We start from the raw sequence: 27,560 nt of genomic DNA on the forward strand, positions 1-27,560 counted from the left end.
AGCCATTGAACCAATTATGTATCCAATTGGCAAGCTCACCCTGAGTCCCATGTGATGTAACTTTACTAATTAGTCCATCATGTGGAACCTTGTCAAAGGCTTTACGAACATCCAAATAAACCACATCTGCTGCTCTGCCATTATCAACCTTTTTGGTAGCTTGCTCAAAAAACTCAATCAAGTTTGTGAGACACAATCTTCCTCACTCAAAACCATGATGACTATCCGTATTCAATTTTTGCTTCTCTAAATGTCCATAAATCACATCTTTTATAATCACCTCCAACAAATTACCCATAGCCAAAGTCAGACTCGCAGGTCTATAGTTCCCCAGTTTCTCCTTACACACTTCTTAGACAAAAGTATAACATTAACCACCCTCCAGTCGTCAGGCACCTCACCTGTAGTTATGGACGATGCAAATATTTCTTCAAGGGGTGTTGTAATTTCCTCCCTTACTTTTCACAACATTCTGGAGCCAATTAGATCAGGTCCTGGAGATTTATCCACCTTTACATTGTCTAGGGTCTCCTGAACTTCCTTTTCTATAATGTGCACTGTTTTTAAAACATCAAGGTTTATTTCTCCGCATTCTCTAGACTCCATTTCTTTCTCCACGTAAACGTTGACGCAAAATATTCATTTAATATCTCTCCCAACTCCTGGGGTTCAACACAAAGATGACCTCTTTCACCTTTAAGAGGCCCTTCCCTCTTTCTAATTACTCTCTTGCTCACAATGTATTTGTAGAATCTCTTTGGATTATACTTAACCTTAACTGCCAAAACTATCTCATATGCTCTCTCTGCCTTCCTGATTTCTCTCTTAAGGATGCCCCTACACTCTTTACATTGATTAAGAGATTCAATTGAACTAAATTGTCTATATCTAAAATACAAATCTCTTTTATTCTTGACTAGAAACCCGTTATCTTTATTCATCTATTGTTCTTTAATCTTACCAGCCATATCCTTCACTATAACAGGAGGATGATGCCTCTGAGTTCTCGTCATCACGCTCTTCAACGCCTCCCACTTGTCAGATGTCCTTTACCTGTGATTGGTTACTCCAATCAACTTTTGAAAGTTCTTGTCTCATACCATCAAAATTTGCCTTGCTCCAATTAAAAGCTTTCACTTTTATGGAGAGCAAATCCTTTCCCATCGCAATTTTGAAATGAATAGAATTATGATCGCTGGATCCAGAATGTTCCTTTTACTTCAGTCACCTGCCCTGCGTTATTGCCCAACAGAGGGTCTAGTTTTACTCCTTGTCTCGTAGGAGATAATGATAAAGAAACATTTCTTGAACACGTGACAAATTCTTCACCATCCAAACCTTTTACACCATGATACTCTCAGTCAATGTTTGGAAAACTAAAATCGCCCCATTATTACAACCTTATTATGCTTACATCTATCTGAGATCTCCCTACGTATTTGCTTCTCATTTTTCCTTTCTTACCATGGGGGAACTATAGTACAATCTCATCAAAGTGATTGTTCCTTTCTTATTTGTAATTTTCACTGGATGATTTTATTTTGGCTGAGGCGCTGATCACACGGGCTGCTTTGTCCAGGATGGTTTTGAGCTTCTTCAGTGTTACTGCAGGTACACCCATCCAGGCAAATGGATCGCACTCCTGGCCTGTGCCTTGTGGTCAAGCTTCCTGGGATGTTACTTGCGAAAGAATTTTTGACCTGTTTCAGGTTTACATCCAGAGTTGGCAATCCCACTTTGAGTGTTGTGTGGCCACTCTAAGAGAACTCCTACGTCAATTTGTGGGTAGACCTCATTCACAAGATTGAGATTATTTCACATGGCAGTCGAAGGGAATAATGTTCTACTCTGCTCACTCCCAGCTGTCTCGCCCTTCTCTTGCTTTGATTTGTTTTTAGCTGTGTGTTCTTGATTTACACAGAAATTCCAGAGGGACTCCAGGCGGAGAGGTGATACTTGGGGGTACAGACCCTTCCTACTACAGTGGTGAGTTTCACTATCTGAACCTGCTCAAGAAAGGCTACTGGCAAATTGAACTGAAAGGGTAAGTCTCCTTACTGCAAGATCTCAGAGCGATCCCTCTTACACAGCTTCAATTAGCATAGGCACTATTTCAATTGAGGCATGTGATAAACTGCTTAAAGACTAGAGTGTACAAAGGGAGCACTGTTAATATTTAATGGTTCTGCCTTTTATAACAATCCTTCGCTTGTGTCACTTAATCAGGATGGATGGTGTGATTCAGAGACTGTTTGTTTTAGAGAAAAGAGGAATATGGGTAGCCAGAAATGAAATTTTAATTAAAAATTAAGTAGAAGTTAACACTAAACATTATAGAGTTATGGGAGAACAAAACAGAGGGGAATAAAATGTAAAAAATTATTGACTTGGTTTTAAATTTATAAATGTATTTTTTACATAAATATACCCCAGTTATATATACATGACAATCATTGGCACTGTTGGATCTTCGAGATATCAATGGTCACCTGCCCATTCACTAATCACTGTCCTCACTTAGTCCCAGCCAATATACATAGTTGTAGATATCCAAGTTGACATTTCGGTGGTGTGCTGTGCTGTTCGGGATGCAGGCTTTTGTTCAAGTAACATTGATCCTACTCCATGTCTGCGCTAGATACAAAATATTCCATAGCCCTAGTCCAAAAGAAGATACCATCCCGGCCAATGTTTATTCCTCAATAAATACTGTAAAAATCTTTCTATGTATGAACTGGTGTGCTTCCTGTTTCATAGCAGGGGGCAATACCTCAAAGATATTGCATCAGTTGCAGTGTTGGGTCATCATGAGAGATACAGTAGAAAATCAGCTGCATTGGGACTATCAACCAAGGCTTTTGTTAGACTTGAATCCACAGCCTTCAAACTCAGAGCTGTGAGTGCTACCAGCTGAGAGCTATCTTCACTGTGTAGATATAAAAGTGGCTACCCTTGCAAATCCCATCCCTAATTGTCATAGTCTGGCTAACGTCTCATGTGGGAGATGGACAGCAAAGGTAAAAGCCTGTGTCATCCAAAGAAATTTGGCAAATTGGATTCACAAATTGCCAAGTGGCAGGAAGCAGAGGGTAATGGTTATGGGATTTTTTTCTTAGAGACAAAACAAAATTGCAGATGCTGGAGTCCAAGGTAGATAAACAGGAGGGTGGAAGTACACAGCAGGCCAGGCAGCATCTGGAGGAAAGGAGCAGTCAATGTTTTGGGTATTACCCTTCTCCAGGATCTGGCAGTGACGTCCCTCAGGGGCCAGTGTGGGGCCATACTGTATGTGGTTTATATAAATTATTTAGACGTGAATGTTGGAGGATTAATCAACACTTTTTTCAGACATTACGAACATTAGCAAGGTGGTTATAGTGGGGAAGTTTGCCTTAAGATTATAAGAGAGCATATGTAGGCTGGCCTTTAGGCTGATCAGTGGCAAATTATATTAAATCCTGATAAATACGAGGTGATGCACTTGGACAGGACAAACAAGGCATGGGAATACATGATGGACAGCAGGAGCCTGGGAAACAACAAGGATCAGAGGGATCTTGGCGTGCATGTACACTGGTCCCTTAATGTGTCAGGACAGGTGAGTAAATTGGTTAAGAGGGCATATGATATACTTGTCTTTATTTGCTGAGGCATAGAGTTTAAGAGCAGGAAGGTTATGCTGGAACTGTATAACATATCGGTTAGACAACAGCTAGTGTTGTGTCCAGTTCTGGAATCCACATAATAGGAAGGATAACACTGGAGACGGTGCAAAGGCGATCTACCAGGATGTTGCCTGGGCTGGAGAGTTTCAGAAGATGAGGAGAGACTGGAAAGACTGGGATTATCTTCATTAGAGCAGAGGAGATTGCGATGGGACACGATTGAGTTGTATAAAGTTATGAGGGCAGACAGGAAGAGACTTTTCCTCTTAATGGAGGGTTCTTTGACTGTGAGCTGGAATTTAGGGTACTTAGGAATTCAGGAGGAGGCTTAGAGAAGATTTAAGGAAAATTGTTTTCACCCAGAGGAATCTAGAGCGCACCACTAGACAGAAACACACATCACATTTAAAAGTATTGCGATGTACACTTACAATGCCAAAGCATACAAGGCTAAGGGTCAAGTGGTGGTTTGCTAGGCTCAGATGCAATGGGCTGATGGATCTTTTCCTGTGCTGTCAGATTCTCTCAATCCATGACTTCTTCTTCCTCTAAACTTGCAGCTTGCAACCTCTAGCAGACAATAAGAATATCAATGGGTTTCAGATCGGTTTCATCACTGTTGAGGTCAAGACGAGGCTTCTTTCACAAATTCTTGTTCTTTTCTCCTCTCTTAGAATTTCAGTTGGTGGAGAGATGCTGTTCTGTCGTAAAGGCTGTGCAGCCATAGTCGATACTGGGTCCTCCTACATCACTGGGCCAGCTGCAGCAGTTTCCTCACTAGTGAACACTATTGGAGCCACGGTCCTAGAAGAGGGAGAGGTGAGGAGTGGAGTCATTATCTTTTCAGCTGCGGCTCAGTTGGTAGATCTGGTTCAGCTCTGAAAAAGAGTCATACTGGACTCGAAAACGTAAGAGTGTTTTTCTCTCTCTCTCCACAGACACTGTCAAGCCTGCTGAGCTTCTCTAGCATTCTCAGTGTTTGTTTCAGCTGGTGGCTTGCTTGGCCTAGAAGTTGAAAATTCTGAGTTGAAGACCCATTCCCTAGACCTAATATGAAAGGGTTATTGCTCCCCAAGGGAATGAGAGAGATCTGCGCCATTAGGAGCTGTTGCATTTTGCCAGAGACATGAAACCAGAGGTCTGTCTGCCTGATCAATTGGATTCCAAAGATCTCATGGTACTACTTCGAGGAAAAGCAGGCAGGCACTACCCAGTGGCCTGGTGATTATTTATCCCTCAATAAACACCATTGAGAATCAGGATAGCAGTCAGTTAGGCATTAGGTGTCCTAGCAAAGTTGAGGTTGAATCAGGGAGAAAAGCTGTCTCCAGATTAAAATCTTAGCGATTATGCAAGAAGATGATTGTGGTTGTTGCAGATCAAACAACCTGCTCATAGGGCAGCACTACAAGAGTTTCTCATGGTAATGTCCTCAGCTCAACTATCCTACTTACTTCATCAACAACTTTCCCTCCATCATAAGGTCCAAAGTGAACCTGTTTGCCGTGCTCAGTGCTCAGCACCATTCACAACGCCTCAGACGCCAAACCAGCTCATGGCCATTTGCATCAAAGCCTAGACAACATTCAGGCTTGGGTTGATAAGTGGCAAGTGATAAGCATGCCACACAAGTGTAATGCTCATCTCCAACAAGGAAGACTCTGACCATTGCCCTCATGACATTCAATGGCATGCTATCGCAGAATCTCCCATCATCAACAACATCCCACTGACCAGAAACAGAACTGGACCAGCCATAGAAATCACATAGCTACCAAAGATCAGAAGCTCATAAGTTTGAAGCAAGTAACTGACCTCCTGGCTTCCCTCAGCCTGCCCACCAATACATGCCACAAGTCAGGAGTGTGATGGAATCTCTCCATTGACCTGGATGAGTACAGCTCTAACAACGCCCAAGATGTGCAACACCATCCAGGATAAAGCAGCCCTCTTGTTTGGTTTCACATCTAACACCTTCAACATTCATTACTTCATCAGCAAAGCTCAGTAGTAGCTGTGTGTACCATCTACAAGATGCACTGCAGAAATTCACCAAGGTTTCATCAAAAGCACCTTCCAAACTTCCAGTCGCCTGGAAGGATGATGGCAACAATTCACTGGAACACCATCCCAGCGGCAAACTCACCTCCAATTCATCCAACATCCTGGATGCCATCTGTATTGTTCCTTCACTGTCACTGGCTCACAACCAGAGAATTCTCTTTCTAACAGCACTGCAGTTTACTATGATCACAGCAGTTCACTCTCACCTTCCCAAAATGAATTAGGGGTGGGCAATAAATATTGGGCTGGTCAGTGTCACTCAGGACAAATGAATGAAGCAAAAAATAGGTGGATCGGCCATGCTAAATTGCCCATAGTGTTCAGGGATGTGTGAGTTATAGGGGGATGGGTCTGGGTGGGATGTTCCAAGGGGCGGTGTGGACTTGTTGGGCTGAAGGGCCTGTTTCCACACTGTAGGGAATCTAATCTAATCTAATCTAAAAAACACCCTTGCTGTTTGTGGGGGCATGCTGTGCATAAACTACGCCTCCTATATTACAGCAACAATTGCATTTCACATGCACTCAATCAGTGTTGAAGTGTCTTGGAACATCCTGAGATCATCAAAGACACCGGATGAAATTCTGTGTCCAGTCGAGGCCGCTAACAAATTGATTAATCTGCATGGATTACTGAGTGATCAAATTGTTTCAAGCTGTTTGTGGCTGTGGAGAGTATGGGCTCATCCAGTTACACTCCCTCCATAACACCCAGCCACCAGTGAAGTACTCATCCACATACACCACTGTGCGCATGTCCCTTCTCTCTACAAAAGCCAGGCACTGTAGCTTTACCCACATCCTTCCACCTGACTCCAGAGTATACTGGCGAGGCTAAAGTGCATGGTGCTGCCTTTGAGTGACAGAGCCCAGCATCGGTAGAAAACAAAGGCTCAACTATTTTAAACAGAACAGAAACATGTTTGCATCCACAGAACTTTGGGGGAATTAGGACATGTTCGGAAAATGCTCGGAGTAAGAACTGCCGATGCCTAAGTCAGAGATAATACAGTGATGAGGTGGAGGAACACAGCAGGCCAGGCAGCATCAGAGGGGCAAGAAAGCTGATGTTTCAGGTCAGGACCCTTCTTCAGAAACAGGCAGGGGGGAGGAAGCCCTGAAATAAATAGAGAGGAAAAATGGGGCTGGGGAAGGTAGGTGGGATGGTGACAGGTGAGTACAGGTAGGGAGTGGTGGGGATTGGTCAGTGAGGCGGGAGGGTGGATAGGTGGGAGAGAAGATGGACAGGTTGTGTCAGGTCAAGGGGGCAGGGCTGAGAGGGAAGGTTGGTCATGGGATGAGGCCAGGGTGGAGAGATTTTGAAACTAGTAAAGCCCATATTGTGACTGTTGGGTTGTAGGCTCGGCCTTGTCTGTGATTTCCACATCCCATGAATGAATAAAAAGAAGAGGGCACAGGCCTAAAGAGGTTTTGTCTCTAGTGGAGAATGTTGCTGAGATCTGGAATTGCTGACCAAAGAGTGTGTGGGAAAAACAAGCTTTTTTTTCCACGAGAAGATAGTTCTGACAAAGAGCTGGCACACCTACAATGACCTGAATGGCTTCCTCTTGTGCCATGTGATTGTATGATTAGAACCACCAATAATCAATGAAGACATCTGTGATGAAGAGCTTTGCAGAGGAATAGTCTGTTGTGAGGAAATAATCTATTGCTTCCAGATAAACTGTTGCTAAGACAATAACAATTCACGTGGCAGGGATAAAATGGATTCCAGGCTGGTATCGTCATTGCCAGTTTAGAGATAATCCAGCAATGAGTCATTGTGTTGAGTGAGTAATCAACAGAATTACAGCATTGTTAATAAATGAACACATCACCAGGCCCTGACCTCATGCTCAGGTTTCCAGTGAAAATAAAATCACAGATAATGGGAACTGCAGATGCTGGAGAATTCCAAGATAATAAAATGTGAGGCTGGATGAACACAGCAGGCCAAGCAGCATCTCAGGAGCACAAAAGCTGACGTTTCGGGCCTAGACCCTTCATCAGTAAAATCACTATTGTTTTTGTTAAGGCTGTGTTTGTGGCCAATGCCACCACAAGATGGAGCAATGCTTGTGCATCCACAATATCAAGCTATTTCTTCCAAATTTAATCCTTGGAGGGAGTTGCAGTTTTATTATTAAGTGAGACATCAATGCTCAGTGTCTTACTAGAACATAATCCATGAATTGAAGCCAATGGAAAACTAATATGCTTGAAACTTTAGACCCAAATTGCATTCAGCATCAAAGTGTGTAGCACAACACAACCTAAACTTTATCGGTCAAACTATTCAGCCAAGCTTTGACTGTTTTTTGTTGAAAGACACACCAAATAATTCCCTTTTTTTTATTCATTCATGGTATGAGGAGATCATGGTTAGGTCGGCATATATTGCCCATCCCAGAGGGAAGCTAGGAGGCATCCACATTGCTGTGAGTCTGGAGTCACTTGCAGACCAGACCAGGTAAGGATGGCAGTTTCCTTCCCTAAAGGTCACTAGTGAACCAGGTGGGTCTTTCTGACAGTCGACACTGGTTTCAGGATCATCACTACACTCTTAATTCCAGATTTTTAATTGGCTCCAAATTCTACCACAGTTGGATTATGAACACAGGTACCTAGATCATTACTGCTGTCTCAGGATTAATAGTCAAGCGTTAATGCCACTTGCCTCTACAAGCTCTGCCCATCAGGAGAAGTGCAATGACAGCAGTAATAAAGGAAGGATAGGTGGAGAGGGAGAGGACTAACCTAAAATGGATTTGGAGAGGGAGACAATGGACACCAGCCCCCACGCTGCCCACCTCTCTCTCAACACCTCGAGATTGGTTGAAATGAACTGAAGCTCTCAGTTCAGAAGAAGGGTCTCTGGACTCAAAGCCTTAGCTCTGCTTTCTCTCAGCAGATGCTGCCAGACCTGCTGAGTCTCTCCAGTAATTACTGTTCTTGTTTCAGATTTCCAGCATCCGTGGTTCTTTTATTTTGTTTATTGATTTCTTGCAATGCAAAAGTTTAAAAATGTTGGGAATGGTCAAGTAAAGGCCACCTGACTAGTACAATTAGTTATGGGAAAATCAAATGAACCTGTGTGACCAATGGATTGGGGCTGCGGTGATGGGTTGTTAGCAGAGAGGAGGTTTGGTGAAAAAAATCTTCAGGAATCAACCATAACAGAGTTTTCTCCTATATTTCTGACTATTGCAGATAACTGAATAAGTTGGGCAGGCATGGAAGACAGCTTTAAAATAATTTAAAGAAACAAACTTAAGATTCGAGCCAATCTATTCCTAATCCTGAGACTCTAACTGGGGAGAGTTTCATTCATTCTTATCATGCTTCTGTTTGAAAATAGCCTGTTTGCAATCAGTTAAATTGGTATCAAATTTGGGATCTAGAGACATCAATCCCACAGAATGAGCTTTCTTACTTTCTTTCATTAAAGCCTTGAAAATAAAGGCTGCATGGTGGCATAGTGACTAGCCCTGTTGCCTCACAGCACCAGGAGTTTTGGTTCGATTCCAGCCTTGGGTGGCTGCCTGTGTAGGTTTCCTCCCACAGTCCAAAGATGTGCAGGCTAGGTGGATTGGCCATGGAAATGCAGGGTTACAGGGATAAGATAGTGGGGTGGGTGTGGGTGGAATGCTCTTCAGAGGGTCAGTATGGACCCGCTGGGCCAAATGGTCTGCTTCTAGGATTCTATGATATGTAGGTGCACTAACTTGATAAATAAGTGAACTGGGAAATAATAGATGGATACATTGAAATGTTATAATACCAGCTGATGATCTTACTGGACAAGGCAGATCTCAGAGTGAAACTTGGCTTTTTGATTATGTGTGTTCTTTTCTTTTGATAATTAATGTGGTGGTTACATAAAGTTGCAGCTTTTCAGCAGCAACACAACAGAAGTTCATTACGTAAAAGAACAGTAGAAAATGCAAGCTACTTAATCATAAACAACAGTTATAACGATCTTAAAATGCACTGTTAAACAAAGGTTCAACCCAATATCTGTTACATAGACTTCAACTCAGAGAAATGAGACCTCACCTCAACTCTTTACGTTTCTACTTAACAGTCTCTTTATTGGTCTGTGCCATAGACTAGTGAGTTATTTCAAAGTCAGCACTATGAATTTCTCACAAACTTGAGAACATAAACTTTCTCAGTTCTAATATCTGCAGATTTGTAACTAAAGTCACCTGGTTTGGATGTTTCACAAACTAAACACTTCTGCTGAGGTATCTGGTTCTCTAATTGCTCTGAACCCCTTCTGGGAGGGAAAAATAAACTTTCTTCTGAACTCAACTCTGCTGTTTTCCAAACTGCATTTAAAAACTCACTCAATCACAGATTTTTCTTAAGGGGAAACAAAGTTTATGGCCCTAAATGTTTACCCTACCTGATGTAAACTCAACAGCATAGCCATATTTCCATTAACACTACAGGGGCGGCACGGTGGCTCAGTGGCTACCACTGCAGCCTCACAGTGCCAGGGACCCAGGTTCGATTCTACCCTCAGGCGACTGTCTGTGTGGGGTTTGCACATTCTCCCTGTGTCAGTGTGGGTTTGCTCCGGTTTCCTCCCACAGTCCAATGATGTGCAGGATAGGTGGATTGGCTAAGATAATTTTCCCATAGTATTCAGGGATGTGCAGATTAGCTGGGTTATGGGGCGATGGGTCTGGGTGGAATGCTGTGAGGGTCAGTGTGGACTTGTTGGGCTGAAGGCCCTGTTTCTGCACCGATAGGGATTCTGTGATTGTCTCTACGATTGACCTGCTTTCTGACAAATGCTGGATTTAGTCCCTCTTCTGGAAGGACTCGCTGACCTCAGTAATATAAAACAATGAGCTGGAAATCTGAAATTGCTAGCAAATCTCAGCAGGCCTGCCAGCATCTGTGGGAAGAAGCCAGGGTTAACATTTCAAGTGCAGAACTTCAGAACTGATAGCAGCCTAGAAAACTTGTTAATTCTGCTGAAGGCAAGGTTGGGAAGAGGGGGTGGGGGCGGGACGGGAGAGAGAGGTGAGTGGAAAGGTGGGAACAGAGCCCTGAGAGACAGAGATATGTGAAATAGATAGGCAAATGAGAGGGTTATGGATGGCAGGCCAGGGCAGGACAGAAGCTGAATAAGTGGTAATGAGAGCTGAGGGTAGAGGAAGTGAGTAATCTGTGCTAAAATAAATCAAGGAGTGTGATGTCGGCTTCAGAATATGTAGGAATGAGAGACTGTTCTAAAATCAACGCAGGATCAGGTGTGAGAATGGGTAAAAAAAACATAGAAGGATAGGATTAGGCTGTGAAGTTATTGAACTCGACATTGTGTACCAAAGGCTGTAGGATCTCCAAGCAGAAAATGAGATGCTGTCCTTTGAGCTTGAACTGAAACCAGTCTCTCTGGGCTCCATCTCCACCTATCTGCCCACCTCTCTCTTCATGACCCCTTCCACTGCCTCATCATCACCATAAATACCTGTTTTTCCAAGCTGCTATCAGTTTGGATGAAGACTCATTCGACTCTAAAATGTTAGCTTTGCTTTCTTCCCAAAGATGTTGCCAGGCCTGCATGCTCCCTGACCTTGTTTTTAAAAAAAAACCATCTCTATAGAAGCCAGCACACAACTGACTATATTTTAAAATCCAAATTCCAAACCTATGTATAAATGGCAGCCAAGAGGTGGAGGTGCCGGTGTTGGACTGGAGTCGACAAAGTCAGAAATCACACAACATCAGGTTGTAGTCCAACAGGTTCATATAAAATCACTAGCTTTTGAAGCTTTGCTCCTTCACCTGACAAAGGTGCAAGTGGAGAGTCTAGTTCACCTGGCGAAGGAGCGGCGCTCCGAAAGCTTGTGATTTTAAATGAACCTGTTGGGCTATAACCTGGGTTGTGTATGAGTGATATAACTTTCATCACAATAGGCAAAGACAAGGTAGAGATGGGAGGAGGCTAGTGTAGAGCATAAGTACCAGCATGAACCAGTTGGGCTGAATGGCCTGTTTTTCTAATTATTTTCTTTGTAAGCTATATAAGACTAATCTTGGATGAGGCCTTCATTTAAAATGTCTATCGATTTCTTTTAATTTCTCTAGAGAAGCACTTCCATCTCCTCATGTTCATATAAAGTCCATCACCTTTGTTACTGCTGTCTTGTCCAAGAAGCTGCAAGTGGAGAGACCAGTTCACTGAGCTGTAATTGAAACCTCTCCTTAAATAATATACGATGTTGTTTGTTTATTTCCCAGGGCACAGACACATTTATTGGCCCTTAAGCATTTTAAAGAAGAGAATGTGTGCTTTTGAACGTTTTGTCCTTTCGGTGGGTGACATCACATAATTTGTTATTGCAGAGCCTATAAAGAACCAATGGGTACATTCCCCCAGTGGTTCAATCAATCACTGAGCCAGTAACGGAGGCAGGTCTAGAGTCTGTGCTTCTCTCAATACCTACTGCTGAGCGTTATCATATGGAGTAGTTAAGGCGAACAGCAATGATTTTTAGGCAAAAGTAGGAAGGAATAAGACGTATACTAATAAGGCTAGATGGAAAGGGAGGGGTGAAATCGTAGCTGTATGATAATTTAAATAAGGAACTGACTAAAGTCAAGGAATTGAGGAGAGATATTTACAAAGGGTTACTCTTAAAATGACTGTCAGCTTTAAATGAGTGTCCCTTTATTTTATAACACTGCTCCCTGTTCTAGATTCACCCATTAGTGTAAATATCTTCTGAACATCTGCCCTGTCAAGTCCCCTCAGAAATTTGTATATTTCAATAAGATCACCTTCCATTCTTCTAAATTTGAGTGAATAAATGCCTAATCTGTTTAACCATTCTTGATAAGCCAACCCCTTCATCCTGGGAATCAGCCTAACGAATCTCCCTCAAGCTATCTCCAATGCCATTCTTGCTTAAATATTGGGACCAGAACTGCATACAGTACCCCACATGTGGCCTCAGCAACAGCCTATACAATTGTAACAAGCCTTCCCCTTTTTTAAACTCCAACCTCCTAACAATAAAAAACAAAATTCCATTTCCTTTCATAATTACTTGCTGCATTTGCCTGCTAACAAATTTTGTTTTATGGCCAAGAACTAGATCCCTCTGAGCCACACTTTATTTGGAGTCTCTCTCCGTTAATATAATAGAATGCCTTTTGATTCTTCCAATTAAAGCGTATGACCTCACATTTGCCTGTGTTACTCCATTTAACAAGCTTTTGCCGATTCACTCGACCCCTATAATTCCTATATCTTCATTGTAGCATACTCTCTTACTTATTTTTCTTTCACCAGAGAGGGTTTGAAAATTATTGCCAGAGCATGTGATATCTCCTGCCTTGCTTCCGTCAATGGCACCCAGAAGGCAATACGCCATCTTGGTATCACATCTACAGGCACAGAACCAGCTGCCTACTCCCCTCACTAATGAACCCCCTGCCACTATTGCCCTTTCACACTTCTTTCTACCACCTTGAGCAAATGGGCCATCCATAGTGCCATGGTCTTGGCTCTAGGTGGCCTCACATGGGAACCATCACTCTGGCCATTTTCCACTGCCACAAAATGCTTTGCACCAGAAAATTCCCTCACTAGCTGCCTGGAGCCCTCCCCCCATTCGGCTGTAACCCACTTCCAGGAGCCTACACTTCCTTTAAGCTGTATGCTGACCACACCCTGAAACGGGCTATCTATGACCCTCTCAGCCTTGTGACTGCACTGCAGCAGCCCCCAAAGATTGGAGCTCAAGTTTCACTGGTTGCAGGAACCACCTGCTTGTGCGGTCATCCAGACCACCAGTGCCACCTAGGATTTCCCACAAAGCACAGGATGTTCAGATAAAAGGCAGCAGCTCCCTAACTGTATCATCAGCAGTTTTCAGGTGGCCTGAATCCAATTTGACATGTTAACTCTGAATAACTGCTGACTCTGCAGAGCATATATTTTGGATCCTCTTGTGGCCTGTACTCCAAACAGAAGCAGCTTGAATGGTGTGAGTCTTACAGTAATAAGCTACAAAGACAGGGAGCAACAACAGGGAGCTTTGTGATGTGAGAAGAGAATAGACGGGAGACAAGTTGTAAAACTATCGTTACGTGGAACCTGAGAGAACCTTAATCACAAACTAAGGACCCAAGAACAACTTGATAAATGAGTATTTAAGGCTCAACTATTGTTAGCTTGTAGATGAGGCACTGTTATGGTGCAGTGTCTGTCATTTCCACATCTGAGCCAGACATTCTGTAGTACCACTCCTGGTCTTGATAACATCAGAAAGTGGATCTGTCAATTGTAGGAATGGAGAACAGAAATCGTTGGAGGAAATTTGGCAGCGTCTGTGAAGAAAGAAACAGAGTTAACATTCCAAGTTTGGTGACCAGACTCAAAACACCAACTCTATCTTATCTCCACAGTTGTTGCCAGACCTGCTGAGTTTCTCCAATAATTTCTGTTTTTGTTTCATGTCTTCAGCAATCACAGTTCCTTTTTGTAATGTATATTATTACGGGGTAGCGGGATTTGTTTGTCATGTCAGCTGAACCAAACCTCCTGAATTTAAAGGATCTATATGTAAATTGTCACCATTAGCATCCTCCTTGATGCTGTGATAATTTGTACAGTAAACTTTCACCCACTGTTGCTACACTTAAATTGGTGATGTACTGATTTCTTAATTAATGAAGAATAAAGAGAATCAGGTTGAGATCAATCCAAAACAATCAAAAGTCGGATGAAAATCTAGATATGTCATGACTGAAATTATTTGGAGAATTGGATATTATATTTTGCTAAAGGGAGATTAGACATTTAAGCATTTTGACTTGCCGTAATCAGAACTGGGATACAAGTAACAAACTTTGAAAAAGAGGCACCAATTTTTGGTATTATGATTGGCTTATTTTTGTTGTCCTGATCACTGCCTTTTTCATTTCACATGTAGTACATCGTGAACTGTGACAAAATCCATCTATTGCCTCACATTTCTTTCAACATGGGCGGTAGGAGCTATTTGTTAAAGGGTGAAGACTATATTATGAAGGTGAGTTATAAGTATTATGTATGAATATTTCAGTGCGTGAGTATATCAATATCTAAGTATTATCATGTATCGATATGTGAGTTTCTATGTAGATATGTGTATCTCTCTGTGTGTATATATACTTGCGTGTGTATGTTTATATCTGTGTGGGGTATGTGTATCTCTGGGTGTGTGTGTGCATCTTTGGGGCGGCACGGTGGCTCAGTGGTTAGCACTGCAGCCTCACAGCACCAGGGACCCAGGTTCAATTCCAGCCTCGGGTGACTGTCCATGTGGAGTTTGCACATTCTCCCTGTGTCTGCGTGGGTTTCCTCTGGGCGCTCTGGTTTCCTCCCACAATCCAAAGATGTACAGGCTATGTGGACTGGCCATGCTAAATTGCCTGTAGTGTTCAGGGGTGCGTGGGTTATAGGGGGACGGGTCTGGGTGGGATGCTTCAAGGGGCTGTGTGGACTTGCTGGGCCAAAGGGCCTGTTTCCACACTGTAGGGAATCTAATCTAATCTTTGTGGGTGTATAAGGGTATGAATGTTCATGAGTGTGTGTAGTTATGCATGTATATGTGGGCGTGTGCTCGTCTCTATGTGTGCCTCTTTGAGTTTTTCTGTGTGCGCACGCATTTGAGTATGCGCGCTTCTTTGTATATGAGCACATGTTTGTGTGCGAGGAGGAGCAGTCAGGGAGAGGTTGCTGAGCCCAGTGGAACTGAAGGCTTGGACTGTATGTGCTTCAATGCAAGTGTAACAGGTAAGACAATCTGATAAGGGAGTTAGAGATAATGGGAACTGCAGATGCTGGAGAATCCAAGATAACAAAGTGTGGAGCTGGATGAACACAGCAGGCCAAGCAGCATCTCAGGAGCACAAAAGCTGACGTTTCGGGTCTAGACCCTTCATCAGAGAGGGGGAGGGGGAGATGGCTCAGAAATAAATAGGGAGAGAGGGGCACGCGGATCGAAGCTGGAGAGAGGAGAAGGTAGGTGGAGAGGAGACAGATCTCTCCACTTACCTTCTCCTCTGCCCACTTCAATCCGCCTCCCCCTCTCTCCCTATTTATTTTAGAACCCTCTCCCCCTCCCCCATTTCTGCTGAAGGGTCTAGGCCCGAAACGTCAGCTTTTGTGCTCCTGAGATGCTGCTTGGCCTGCTGTGTTCATCCAGCTCCACACTTTGTCATCTCAGATTATTGAGTTTGTGGATGACACTATTATTAATGGAATTGCAGACTGTGAGAAGGATTGTCAAGGGTACAGCAGGATATAGATAGATTGCAGATTTTGGCCAGAGAAATGGTAGATGGAGTGTTATCCTAACAAACGTGAGGTGATGCACTTTGGAAAATCAAATTCCGGTGTAAATTATACAGTAAATGGCAGAACCCTTTGGAGTGTGGGCATGCAGAGTGATCTGAGCAGGCCCATAGATTCCCAAAAGAGGCAACACAGGTGGATAAGACGGTCAAGAAGGCATACAGCACGCTTGCCTTCATCAGCTGGGGAGCTGAATATAAAAGTCAGCAAATTATGTTAATGCTGCATAAAACTTTTGTGAGGCCACATTCGGAATATTGCGTGCAGTTCTGGTTGCCACACTACCATAAGGACGTGGATGCTTTGGAAAGGGTGCAGACAAGTTTTACCAGGATGTTGTCTAGTCTGGAGGGTTTTAGTTATGAGGACAGATTGGATAAACTTGGACTGTTTTCACTGCAAAGACTGAGGCTGAGGGGCAACCGATAGAGGTCTGCAAAATAATGAAAGGCATAGATGGGGTGGATAGTCAGAGGCTTCTTCCCAGGGTGGAAAGGTCAGCTGTAACGGGGCACAGATTCAAGGTGGACGGGGAAAGTTTAGGAGAGAAGTATGGGAAAAGTATGGGAGTCCGTGATTAAGAAAGCGAATGTAATGTTATCGTTTATCTCAAGAGGGTTGGAATATAAAAGCAGCAATGTGCTTCTGAGGCTTTATAAAGCTCTAGTTAGGCTCCATTTAGAATACTGTGTCCAATTTTGAGCCCCACACCTCAGGAAGGGCATACTAGCCCTGGAGCGTGTCCAGTGGAGATTCACACGGATGAACCCTGGAATAGTAGGTTTAACGTACGATGAACGGCTAAGGATCCTGGGATTGTACTCATAGGAGTTTAGAGGGTTGAGGGGAGATCTGATAGAAACTTACAAGCTAATATATGGCCTAGAAGGGGTGGACGCTGGGAAGTTGTTTCCTTAGGCGGGGAGACTAGGACCCGTGGGCACAGCCTTAGAATTAGAGGGGATCAATTTAAAACGGAAATGACACGACATTTCTTCAGCCAGAGAGTGGTGGGCTTGTGGAATTCATTGCCACGGAGTGCAGTGGAGGCTGGGACGTTGGATGCCTTCAAGGCAGAGATCAACAAATTCTTGATCTCACAGGGAATCAAGGGCTATGGGGAGAGTGCAGGGAAGTGGAGTTGAAATGCCCATCAGCCGTGATTTAAATGGCGGAGCGGACTTGATGGGCCAAATGGCCTTACTTCCACTCCTATGTCTTATGGTCTAAAAGCTTTTCACACAGGGTGGGGGCAGGGTTGGGTGGGAATGGAAGGGTTGGTGGGTGGTCGGTGCCTGGAGGGCTGAAGGGCCTGTTACTGTGCTCTATTGCTCTTTCCTCTTTGTCAACATGCTTTGTGTGTGTGCATGCATGTGTGCTCTGACCATTTTACTGATGCTGGGACTCATGATCAATGTGAGTGAGCTGAATTCCGTGTATATAAGTAGGTAATTCCAAGGGAGTTCTATTATCCTCAAGCAAACAATAAGGAAAGGGACAAGCAATAATGGGAACTGCAGATGCTGGAGAATCCAAGATAACAAAGTGTGAAGCTGGATGAACACAGCAGGTCAAGCAGCATCTCAGGAGCACAAAAGCTGACGTTTTGGGCCTAGACTCTTCATCAGAGAGGGGGATGAGGAGAGGGAACTGGAATAAATAGGGAGAGAGGGGGAGGCGGACCGAAGATGGAGAGAGAACAAGATAGGTGGAGAGGAGATTATAGGTGAGGAGGTAGGGAGGGGATAGGTCAGTCCACGGAAGATGGACAGGTCAAGGAGGCGGGGTGAGGTGGAAGGTAGGAAATGGAGGTGCGGCTTGAGGTGGGAGGAAGGGATGGGTGAGAGGAAGAACAGGTTAGGGAAGCAGAGACACACTGAGCTGGTTTTGGGATGCAGTGGGGGGAGGGGAAGAACTGGGCTGGTTTTGGGATGCGGTGGGGGAAGGGGAGATTTTGAAGCTGGTGAAGTCCACATTGATACCATTGGGCTGCAGGGTTCACAAGTGGAATATGAGTTGCTGTTCTTGCAACCTTCTGGTGGCATCATTGTGGCACTGCAGGAGGCCCATGATGGACATGTCATCTGAGGAATGGGAGGGGGAGCTGAAATGGTTCGCGACTGGGAGGTGCAGCTGTTTGTTGCGAACCAAGTGGAGGTGTTCTGCAAAGCCATCCCCAAGCCTCCACTTGGTTTCCCCAATGTAGAGGAAGCCACACCGGGTACAATGGATACAATATACCACATTGGCAGATATGCAGGTGAACATCTGCTTGATATGGAAGGTCATCTTGGGGCCTGGGATGGGGGTGAGGGAGGAGATGTGGGGGCAAGTGTAGCACTTCCTGCGGTTGCAGGGGAAGGTGCCGGGTGTGGTGGGGTTGGAGGGCAGTGTGGAGCGGACAAGGGAGTCGTGGAGACAGTGGTCTCTCTGGAAGGCAGACAAGGGTGGGGATGGAAAAATAGCTTGGGTGGTGGGGTCGGATTGTAGATGGCGGAAGTGTCGGAGGATGATACGTTGTATCCGGAGGTTGGTGGGGTGGTATGTTAGAACGAGGGGGATCCTCTGGGGGCGGTTGTGGCAGGGGCAGGGTGTGAGGGATATGTTGCGGGAAATGCGAGAGACGCGGTCAAGGGCATTCTCGACCACTGCGGGGGGAAAGTTGCAGTCCTTGAAGAACGCGGACATCTGGGATGTACGGGAGTGGAATGCCTCATCCTGGGGGTGGAGGTGGAGGAATTGGGAATAGGGGATGATATTTTTGCAGGAGGGCGGGTGGGAGGAGGTGTATTCTAGGTACAAGGGACAAGGCCCAGTTGTAAATCCAATGTTCCCACGCACTTGTGATACCATGCCCATAAGCAGGATATCTGCTCAGTGAGTTGAAAAATCAGATTAATATCTCAGGTCAATAAAAGATGAGGGGATTCCTCTCCTAAGAGTTAGCTCTGTCCCTGAATTTTCTGAAGGGCTGTGACCCTTTGTAAGAGATGATGTTTATCTCCAATCAGAAACAGATCTAACGCATGTTTGAGGGATTCAGCACCCACTGTATCTAATTCTAGGTGTACCATCTGTGCAGGAAGGAGCACCAGCTGACATTGAACATAGATCCGGTTTTGTACAACCTCAAATTTGCTTTGATGTATCTTATAGCCTTCAGCAAAATTGTAAATCTATGCTTCTCTGAAGCAAAAAGGGAAAAAACATAACGCTGTGATTTGTTAACATTGATGGAAGCCTTGGGCAAATTCCTGGCACTGAGATTATAATGCCTTAGCACATGTTTTAATGTCCTGTTAACTTGCTAAATGTGGGAATGTCATGTGATGCTCCTTTGGTTGCTTGGCGGGGTGAGCGGGTGTGGAATTGGCAGACTATTGGGAAGTTATTCCACATTTTTAAAATATTTTCTGCTGTGGCTAAGAAGAATGAAATGAAAGAGAAAGCCCGTCTGTTTGAGTCTTTTGGTTAGATCAAAGAGACACAAGGACTGATCTATGTTTCTTGATGTTTGCAGGAATCCCAGTTTGGGGAAGATGTCTGCACAGTTACTCTTGCTGGACTTGATATCCCCCCACCTGCTGGCCCTCTCTGGGTCCTGGGTGCCAACTTTATTGGTCGATACTACACAGAGTTTGATTACAAGAACAACAGGATAGGTTTCGCCACGGCAGTCTGAACCAGACATATGCCAGGCAGATTGAGTTAAGTTTTGAAGAACATGGATCACTTTGCCATTATGGCAACTCTTTCCAGCACTATGGTTTCCTTTCTGACCTGGGATCCACGAGACCAGATTACTGCCTTTTACATCAGGAATCTCATTGTCTTCATATCAGCTCTGGTGTTATGTCTAGAATTGTCAAATTAGAATGCTGGGGGCAGGAATGGGATGAAGGAAAATCCATTCGTCTCCTTCCAAAGGCTGAACAGAGTCTATGTTATCATTCTTCCCCTGTCATTGCATCTTTACACAAGCTTTGGCTCCATATTCTTCAAAGCCCATAGCTTGCAAAATTCTACTCCTTCTGTGCGGAGATTTGCTTCCTGACTTCTCTCCGGAATGGCTTATTTTTGATTTTTATAGTTAAGACCCCTTTTCTTAGCTTCCCTCAACAAAAGGGGGAAAAAAATTCTCTCTGTTCTCTGGATTCTTTCCAAAATATTTAATACCTCCAAAAGAAAAGTTGCAAAACAAGCAATATTATCAAATATTCCACTATTCCCACCATCCCACCCCAGCCTCTTCAAAGTGGACTTGTTATCCCCCCAGGCATTACTTTGCCACTCCTCAACCGTAGAAACTGTTGCATCCCATTAGCTCAGTGTGTACGAAGTCAACCAAGCATACAACTTTGACATGGGGGTGCTCTTGTGGCACAGTGGGTGGTGTCCCTACTTCTGGGCTAAAGGATCCTGGCTCAAGTTACACCTGTCGCAGGCCAATGTCATGATATATCAGATCCGGTTGATCGCAAATACCAGCAAAATGGACATGCCAGGAAGTGACCCATCCCATGGGGAAGCAATGACATAATGGTAATGTCAGTGGATCAGCAATCCAGAACTCCAGGCCAATGCTCTAGAGATATGATTCCATTCCCATTAGAGCAGATTATGGAATTTATTTCCAAAATAAAATCTGGAACAAAGAGCATACCTAAAGGTGCACATGTACTACTTTCAATTGTTGTAAAAACCCACCTGTTTCACTAATGTCCTTTAGGGAAGGAGACCTGCCATCTTTACCTGGTCTGGCTTACATGCTGGCTCCAGACCTGGTGCATTAAACAGTCCCCACACACAGAGAGGCTGGAGGCCTTGATTAATTTTGTTCTTTTAGTTACTGTCTCAATGTCAACCAGGCATGTACTGAGTTCCTTTTCAGATGTTTGCCTCAACTGCTTTCGCTAAGCAAAGTATCTATTCAAACTTGTATTCAAACTTTAGATTCAAGAAATTAAAAGGAGAATAATACTGTATATGTTATCAAGATCTCTCCTTGGCATCTTTGACACAATCTGACACAGTATTGGGTGGCTATTGACACCAAACATGAAATATCAATAATGCACTAACTTTTCCTTTTACTACATTAACAATTGCTCTAACTTGAGTAAAACAAGATTCATTCTCTTTGTGTATATTTTAGGCTGGTCAGACTATTTTCTATTCCTTGCTTCACAAAGATAGTGAATGTTGTGGGATTACATTCAGAGGAGAGGTGATTATAAACAGAACAGCACGGTATAGAGAAGATGTATTAAAAAACTTATCACTTTTGAAGGTTACCAGCAGATAGTATACATCATAGAATGCTAAAAGAAGAAATGGTATAAATAATAAAGATGTTGTTCATAGATTATCAGTCTTGAGTGGATGGTAGACTAGCATTGGAGGATTGCTAATATTGCACCATTATTTAAGACAGCAGAGGGAAAAAGTAGAGTACAACAGGCCAGTCAGATTAACACTAGTGGTGGGGAGGTGATCGGAATCCATTATCAGGGACAAAGTAAATTCTCCATTTTGGAAGACACGGGCTAAGCAACAGTGTGGGTGAGGTAGAGATATCGTATCACCAAATCCAGGCTGTGGTTCTGTTCAATTTGCCTCAAAAAAAATGATCAAAGTCTTTGCTGGTCCACTTATTCCCAACATTCCCACTCATTCCCAACACCAGTCATCCCAAAACTTTGCAGCAAATCCTTTATAAAGTCTACAAGTGGGACACTAGCATTCATTGAACAAACTCAAACTGAATGGATCAGACAGTAAAGGCGATTATTTCATCTCCATGCATAGAATTGGTCTGCACCATTGTGTTCATTCTCTAAAACTGTGCCATGACAGTATGGTGTCTGACAACATCCATCTATAGAAATTTTCTTTGCCTTGAGTGGATGAAACAGGTGCTATGGGATGGGGAAGTGATGACATGGTGGTAATGTTGCTGGACTAACAATGCAGGGGCCTTGGCTAAAGTTCTGGGAACCTTGACTCTAATTTCACCATGGGAGCTAGTGGAATTAATTAACCAAACAGAAATATGGGATTGAAAACTGGCTTCAGCATTTGTGACCATGAACGATTGTTGATTGTCATAAAAGTTCATCTGATTTACTAATTGTTCACCAACAACATTCCACTGTTACTGTACCCTAGGCTCCTTGGACAGAACTAGGAGGATGTAGACTGTGTCATTGGAAACTAAGAAGCTTAGTAGTTAGGAGCTCACAGTAACTGCGCACCTCTGTGGTTCAACTTGTTTTCTTTATTCTTTCACTGTGAGTGAGTGTTGCTGGTATAACCAGCATTCGTTATACATCAAGTTATCCCTGAACTGAATGGCTTGCTTATGATTCTCAGAGGGCAGGATCTATGGCGTCTCACCCCACCTCCTTCACTTCCCTCTCCCTCTTCTCCCTCCTCCCTGTCTCCTCCCCACTCTCCTGCCCACTTTCAGGAAGGAAACCTGCCATTTTTATCTGGTGTGGCCTTAGCAGTGAGTGTCGGAACACAAGTCTGAAAAAGAATAGGGGTGGCACAACAGCTCAGTGGTTAGCACTGCTGCGACACTGCCAGAAACCCAGGTTCAATTCCAGTCTTCGGTTACCACTTGTGTGGATTTTACATGTCTGTGTGAGTTTTCTCCAGGTGCTTCAGTTTCCTCCCACAGTCCAAAGATGTGCAGGTTAGGGGGATTGGCCATGCTAAATTGCCCACAGTGTCCAGGAATGTGAGGCTAAGTGGATTGGCCATGGGAAATGAAGGTATACGGGGATAGGGCAGGGGGCGGGTCTCGATGGGATATGCTTTGGGCCAATGGGCCGAATGGCTTGCTTCCACACTGTAGGGAATTCCACGATAATAGTGTCATAGAGGTCTACAGCACAGAAAAATGCCATTCGGCTGATCAAAAACAACCACCTAACTATTCTAAGATAATAAAATGTGAGGCTGGATGAACACAGCAGGCCCAGCAGCATCTCAGGAGCACAAAAGCTGACGTTTCGGGCCTAGACCCACCCGAAACGTCAGCTTTTGTGCTCCTGAGATGCTGCTGGGCCTGCTGTGTTCATCCAGACTCACATTTCATTATCTTGGATTCTCCAGCATCTGCAGTTCCCATTATTACCTAACTATTCTAATCCCATTTTCCCACTTGGTCCAGTGCTTTGTATGTGTTGGCATTGCAATCTACAGCTTCACTCCCAGGCTCATATAAATCAACTGATTTTGACTGCTGAGAAAACTAGAGGTGGTGATGAGCCAGGAATAAACAAAGACATTTCTGTCAACTTTGAGGCCTCCATTCAATCCATTGTAACCCAATAATTAAGACAACATAGGGTAAAGCTGAAATCCCCCCAGGGTGTGATGCAAGCAGCTGAGCCACAATGATAGTTGATGATGCACTCCAATGCTGATCCTGGGCAAATTAACAGTGTCAGTGGCAAGGCCTTATTCTCGAGGCCCTATATTGATGCCCACCAGTCATGCAGGTAGCTAGAAGCCTTGATCATCCCTTATTCTGGTCTGAGAGCCAGGATTGTTTCTTGAGCCATTTATAGATGAGGTTACCACTGTCCCCCAGAATCTTTCCTACCCAAGAAGTAACAGATGGGTACTTGGGTTGGCATTGCTGTTGGGAATTTTGTAAAGGAAACACCTGACCTCTGTGAGGGTTCTAGCTCAATTGTTTTCTTTCTTGACCTATTGACAACCACTGATTTGTTAGAGTCACAATGCTGGGCTCACGATCCAGGATAGAGACTGGGGACTCAAGGAAAACAGAGATCCTTCTCTTGACCTTTCCTGTCCCTGCCCTTTAATTTGCCTCAGGCGGGATGGATGGAAGTTACACCACTGCGGACATTGACGTGAAACCTTGGGAAATTGTCTAACCTAACATAACTGGGTGTGATCCATATTTCTGCCAGGGGGTTTCCCTCTGCATAATGGCAGGACAGTGGTGCTGCCCTCCCAAATGAATTCAGGTTCAAGCTTGCTATCTGGCAAGAAGCAACTATTTGTATTGTTTTAAATGTGAACAAAACTCTGAAGAAATCTTGTATTTTAGTCAGACCAGTGAGGGATGAACCTACCTAAAGATATTGCATTAAGACCATAAGACCATAAGACATAGGACTGGAAGTAAAGCCATTTGGCCCATTGAGTCCACTCTGCCATTTAAGTCATGGCTGATGGGCATTTCAACTCCACTTCACTGTACTCTCCCCGTAGGCCTTGATTCCTTGTGAGATCAAGAATTAATCGATCTCTGCCTTGAAGGCATCCAACGTCCCGGCCTCCACTGCACTCTGTGGCGACGAATTCCACAGGCCCACCACTCTCTGGCTGAAGAAATGTCGTATCATTTTGTTTTTAGGTTTACCCCCTCTAATTTTAAGGCTGTGCCCATGGGTCCTAGTGTCCCCGCCGAATGGAAACAACTTCCCAGCATCCACCCTTTCTAAGCCATATATTATCCTGTAAGTTTCTATTAGATCTCCCCTCAACCTTCTAAACTCTAATGAGTACAATCCCAGGATCCTTAGCTGTTCATCATACGTTAAACCTACCATTCCAGGGATCATCCGTGTGGCTCTCCGCTGGACATGCTCCAGTGCCAGTATGTCCTTCCTGAGGTGTGGGGCCCAAAATTGGACACAGTATTCTAAATGGGGCCTAACTAGAGCTTTATAAAGTCTCAGAAGCACTTCACTGCTTTTATATTCCAACCCTCTTGAGATCAATGACAACATTACAATAGCTTTCTTAATCACGGACTCTACCTGCAAGTTAACTTTTAGAGAATCCTGGACCAACACTCCCAGATCCCTTTGTACTTCTGCTTTTCAAATTTTCTCACCATTTAGAAAATAGTCCATGCCTGTATTCTTTTTTCCAAAGTTCAAAACCTCACATTTGCTCACGTTGAATTTCATCAGCTATTTCCTGGACCACTCTCCCAAATTGTATAAATCTTTCTGCAGCCTCCCCACCTCCTCAGTACTACCTGCCTGTCCCCCTAACTCCGTATCATCGGCAAACTTCGCCAGAATGCCCCCAGTCCCTTCATCCAGATCATCCAATAAATGTGTAAGGAAAAAAGATTAAGATTGCAATTTTGCCTTCCAGCCATATTGAGATTGGGGGCACATTGATTAGTCATGATTAACTAAGATCCACCCATCTTGGGTGAGCACTGTGTAACGTACCAAACATGAGTAAGTTTTAAGGTTTGGGAGCTACAGATTACCCAAAGCAGAAATACAGATGGCAAAATGCGTTTTCATCGGAGGCCTCACTGATGATGTCACCTTGCACGGTGATGAAACATATGAATGAAAACAATCCAGCTCGGCGAGCAAGTCAACAATCTCACTGTTAGGTTTAGATGCAGGTGGTGAGAGAGGTCTCACGCTAGGGGCGGCACGGTGGCTCAGTGGTTAGCACTGCAGCCTCACAGCGCCAGGGACCTGGGTTCGATTCCCGCCTCGGGTGAGTGTCTGTGTGGAGTTTGCACATTCTCCCCCTGTCTGCATGGGTTTCCTCTGGGTGCTCCCGTTTCCTCCCACAGTCCAAAAATGTGCAGGTTAGGTGGATTGGCCATGCTAAATTGCCCGTAGTGTTCAGGGGTGTGTGGGTTATAGGGGGATGGGTCTGGGTGGGATGCTTCAAGGTGCGGTGTGGACTTGTTGGGCCGAAGGGCCTGTTTCCACACTGTAGGGAATCTAATCTAATCTACAAGTGCAATTATTTTTAAATAAGAATATCCACAGTGTCAAGACTCACAAGAAAATTCTTTGGGTACCTCAGCACCCCAAACAATTCTGTTCCAATTTGCCAACCTCACCCAAGCTACCATTTGACTGTACCACAACAGAGCCATTTTAGGACAAGCGTAAATATCAGGAAACGCATTCATTTGCTGACAACCAGAAAACACGACAGGTTCTGCAGCTTTCCTACAATATTGGTAGAAGAATTGAAAAATCTTCAAGCATATTATGTTCATTTTTGAAATTAAACATTTCATTTCAATGAAATGAAAGGTCAAGGTTAAAAAGGTCACAGTTCATGGTCAATACAAGGAAGCCTTTCATCAGATCAGTAACAACAAAGTAAAATATCATTAACAGTTACATTATTGACTGAAAGATTCAGGCCCAAACAATTGCTGGCTTTGTGGCTCCAGCTCCTGGTTTACAAAGCATGTCAAACTTGCTGAAGCGTTATTGTTGTAGATATCAAACAGAGAGGTGCTGCTAACATAAACTATGCAGAAGGGAGAGACTATTTGAATTACTCTTCAAAGAGCTGGAACAGGTACAATGGACCAACTATGACTTTCTATGACCAAGAAAGCAATAGGTACAACCATGATAATGTGAGACTAGAAACTTTTACAGGGAAATTGCTACAAATGCTAATGCACCAGATAGCATCTTCTAAAATAGAACCAAAACACAAAATCACGATAAGTAAATGGGTGGATAACATGAGAGCAGAGCCAAAAGAAGACTTTGCTGTGAACAAAACTCAGAGCATAGGGAATCTGCTGTCTTTACCTGGCCTGCTCTGACTCCAGAGCCACAAGCAGTTATGTCCAATTCCTTCTTGAAAACATTCAATGTTTTGGCCTAAACTGCTTTCTGTTGCAGAGAATTCCACAGATTCACCACTCTCTGGGTGAAGAGGTTTCTCCCCATCTCAGCCATAAATGTTCCACTCAGTATCCTTTAACTGTGACACCTGGTGTCACTTTGGAGCTCTGGCTGACTCTGCTCCTAGATGTTGTCAGTTTCCCAGTTATAACTAAGGTGCTGAGGCAATTTTAAAGCCTCAAAATGGGGCAAGATTGGGAACAAGATTGAGATGCCCTGACTTAGAAGAAGTAACTAGAAGCATAAGCAAAGGCAATGCCGACAATATAAAATGCTCCGATTTTCAAGAGGTCTTCAGCAATGCATCACAAATCGTAAACTCAAGACTAAGATCAGAAGGCTAAACAGCAGTTTGGGTAACTAACTAGCACCAGAACAGTGATGTTTAATACACTGCTCAGGTTGGTGGAAGATGAGAAATGATGTTCTACCGTCATTGATACTGTGACAGCTACTGTTCCCCACTGAAATAAACCAAGTACAAAGGAATTGGAAACATCATTTTACAGAATGTGGTGTACACTCAGTTGAAGGGTATAATTAATATTGAGGAAGACTGAGATAATACACAAGACATAAATGAAGACAAGAAGAATGAACATGAATTATTACATTATTAATAAGTGTGACCCATGCTAGTAGGAGAAAAAAAGACCAGATGCTGTTGAGAAAATAGGGCATAAATGGGACTGTACAGAATTGGATACACTTTCACAAATCAACAACTGCAGCAGTGCTAGAAGAAAACAAATCACACAAAGTACTAGCATTCATTTTTGAGGGCTTAAAATTGATA

General features: G+C 43.8%; 1 protein-coding gene across 1 annotated transcript in view; it reads left to right on the forward strand.

Annotated features, from left to right (window-relative positions):
• Positions 1–21,073, forward strand: part of ren (renin) — a 46,043-nt gene extending 24,970 nt beyond the window's left edge. Inside the window, exons 6-9 of the mRNA XM_048553298.1 lie at positions 1,922–2,044; positions 4,340–4,484; positions 14,683–14,781; positions 19,609–21,073. Of these exons, the coding sequence (XP_048409255.1) occupies positions 1,922–2,044; positions 4,340–4,484; positions 14,683–14,781; positions 19,609–19,770 (529 nt within the window). The 3' untranslated portion in view covers positions 19,771–21,073. The remainder of the gene's footprint in view (positions 1–1,921; positions 2,045–4,339; positions 4,485–14,682; positions 14,782–19,608) is intronic.
• Positions 21,074–27,560: the final 6,487 nt, after the last annotated feature.

The sequence above is a fragment of the Stegostoma tigrinum genome, chromosome 21, assembly GCF_030684315.1.
Source record: "Stegostoma tigrinum isolate sSteTig4 chromosome 21, sSteTig4.hap1, whole genome shotgun sequence".
In the NCBI taxonomy this organism is placed as follows: domain Eukaryota; kingdom Metazoa; phylum Chordata; class Chondrichthyes; order Orectolobiformes; family Stegostomatidae; genus Stegostoma; species Stegostoma tigrinum.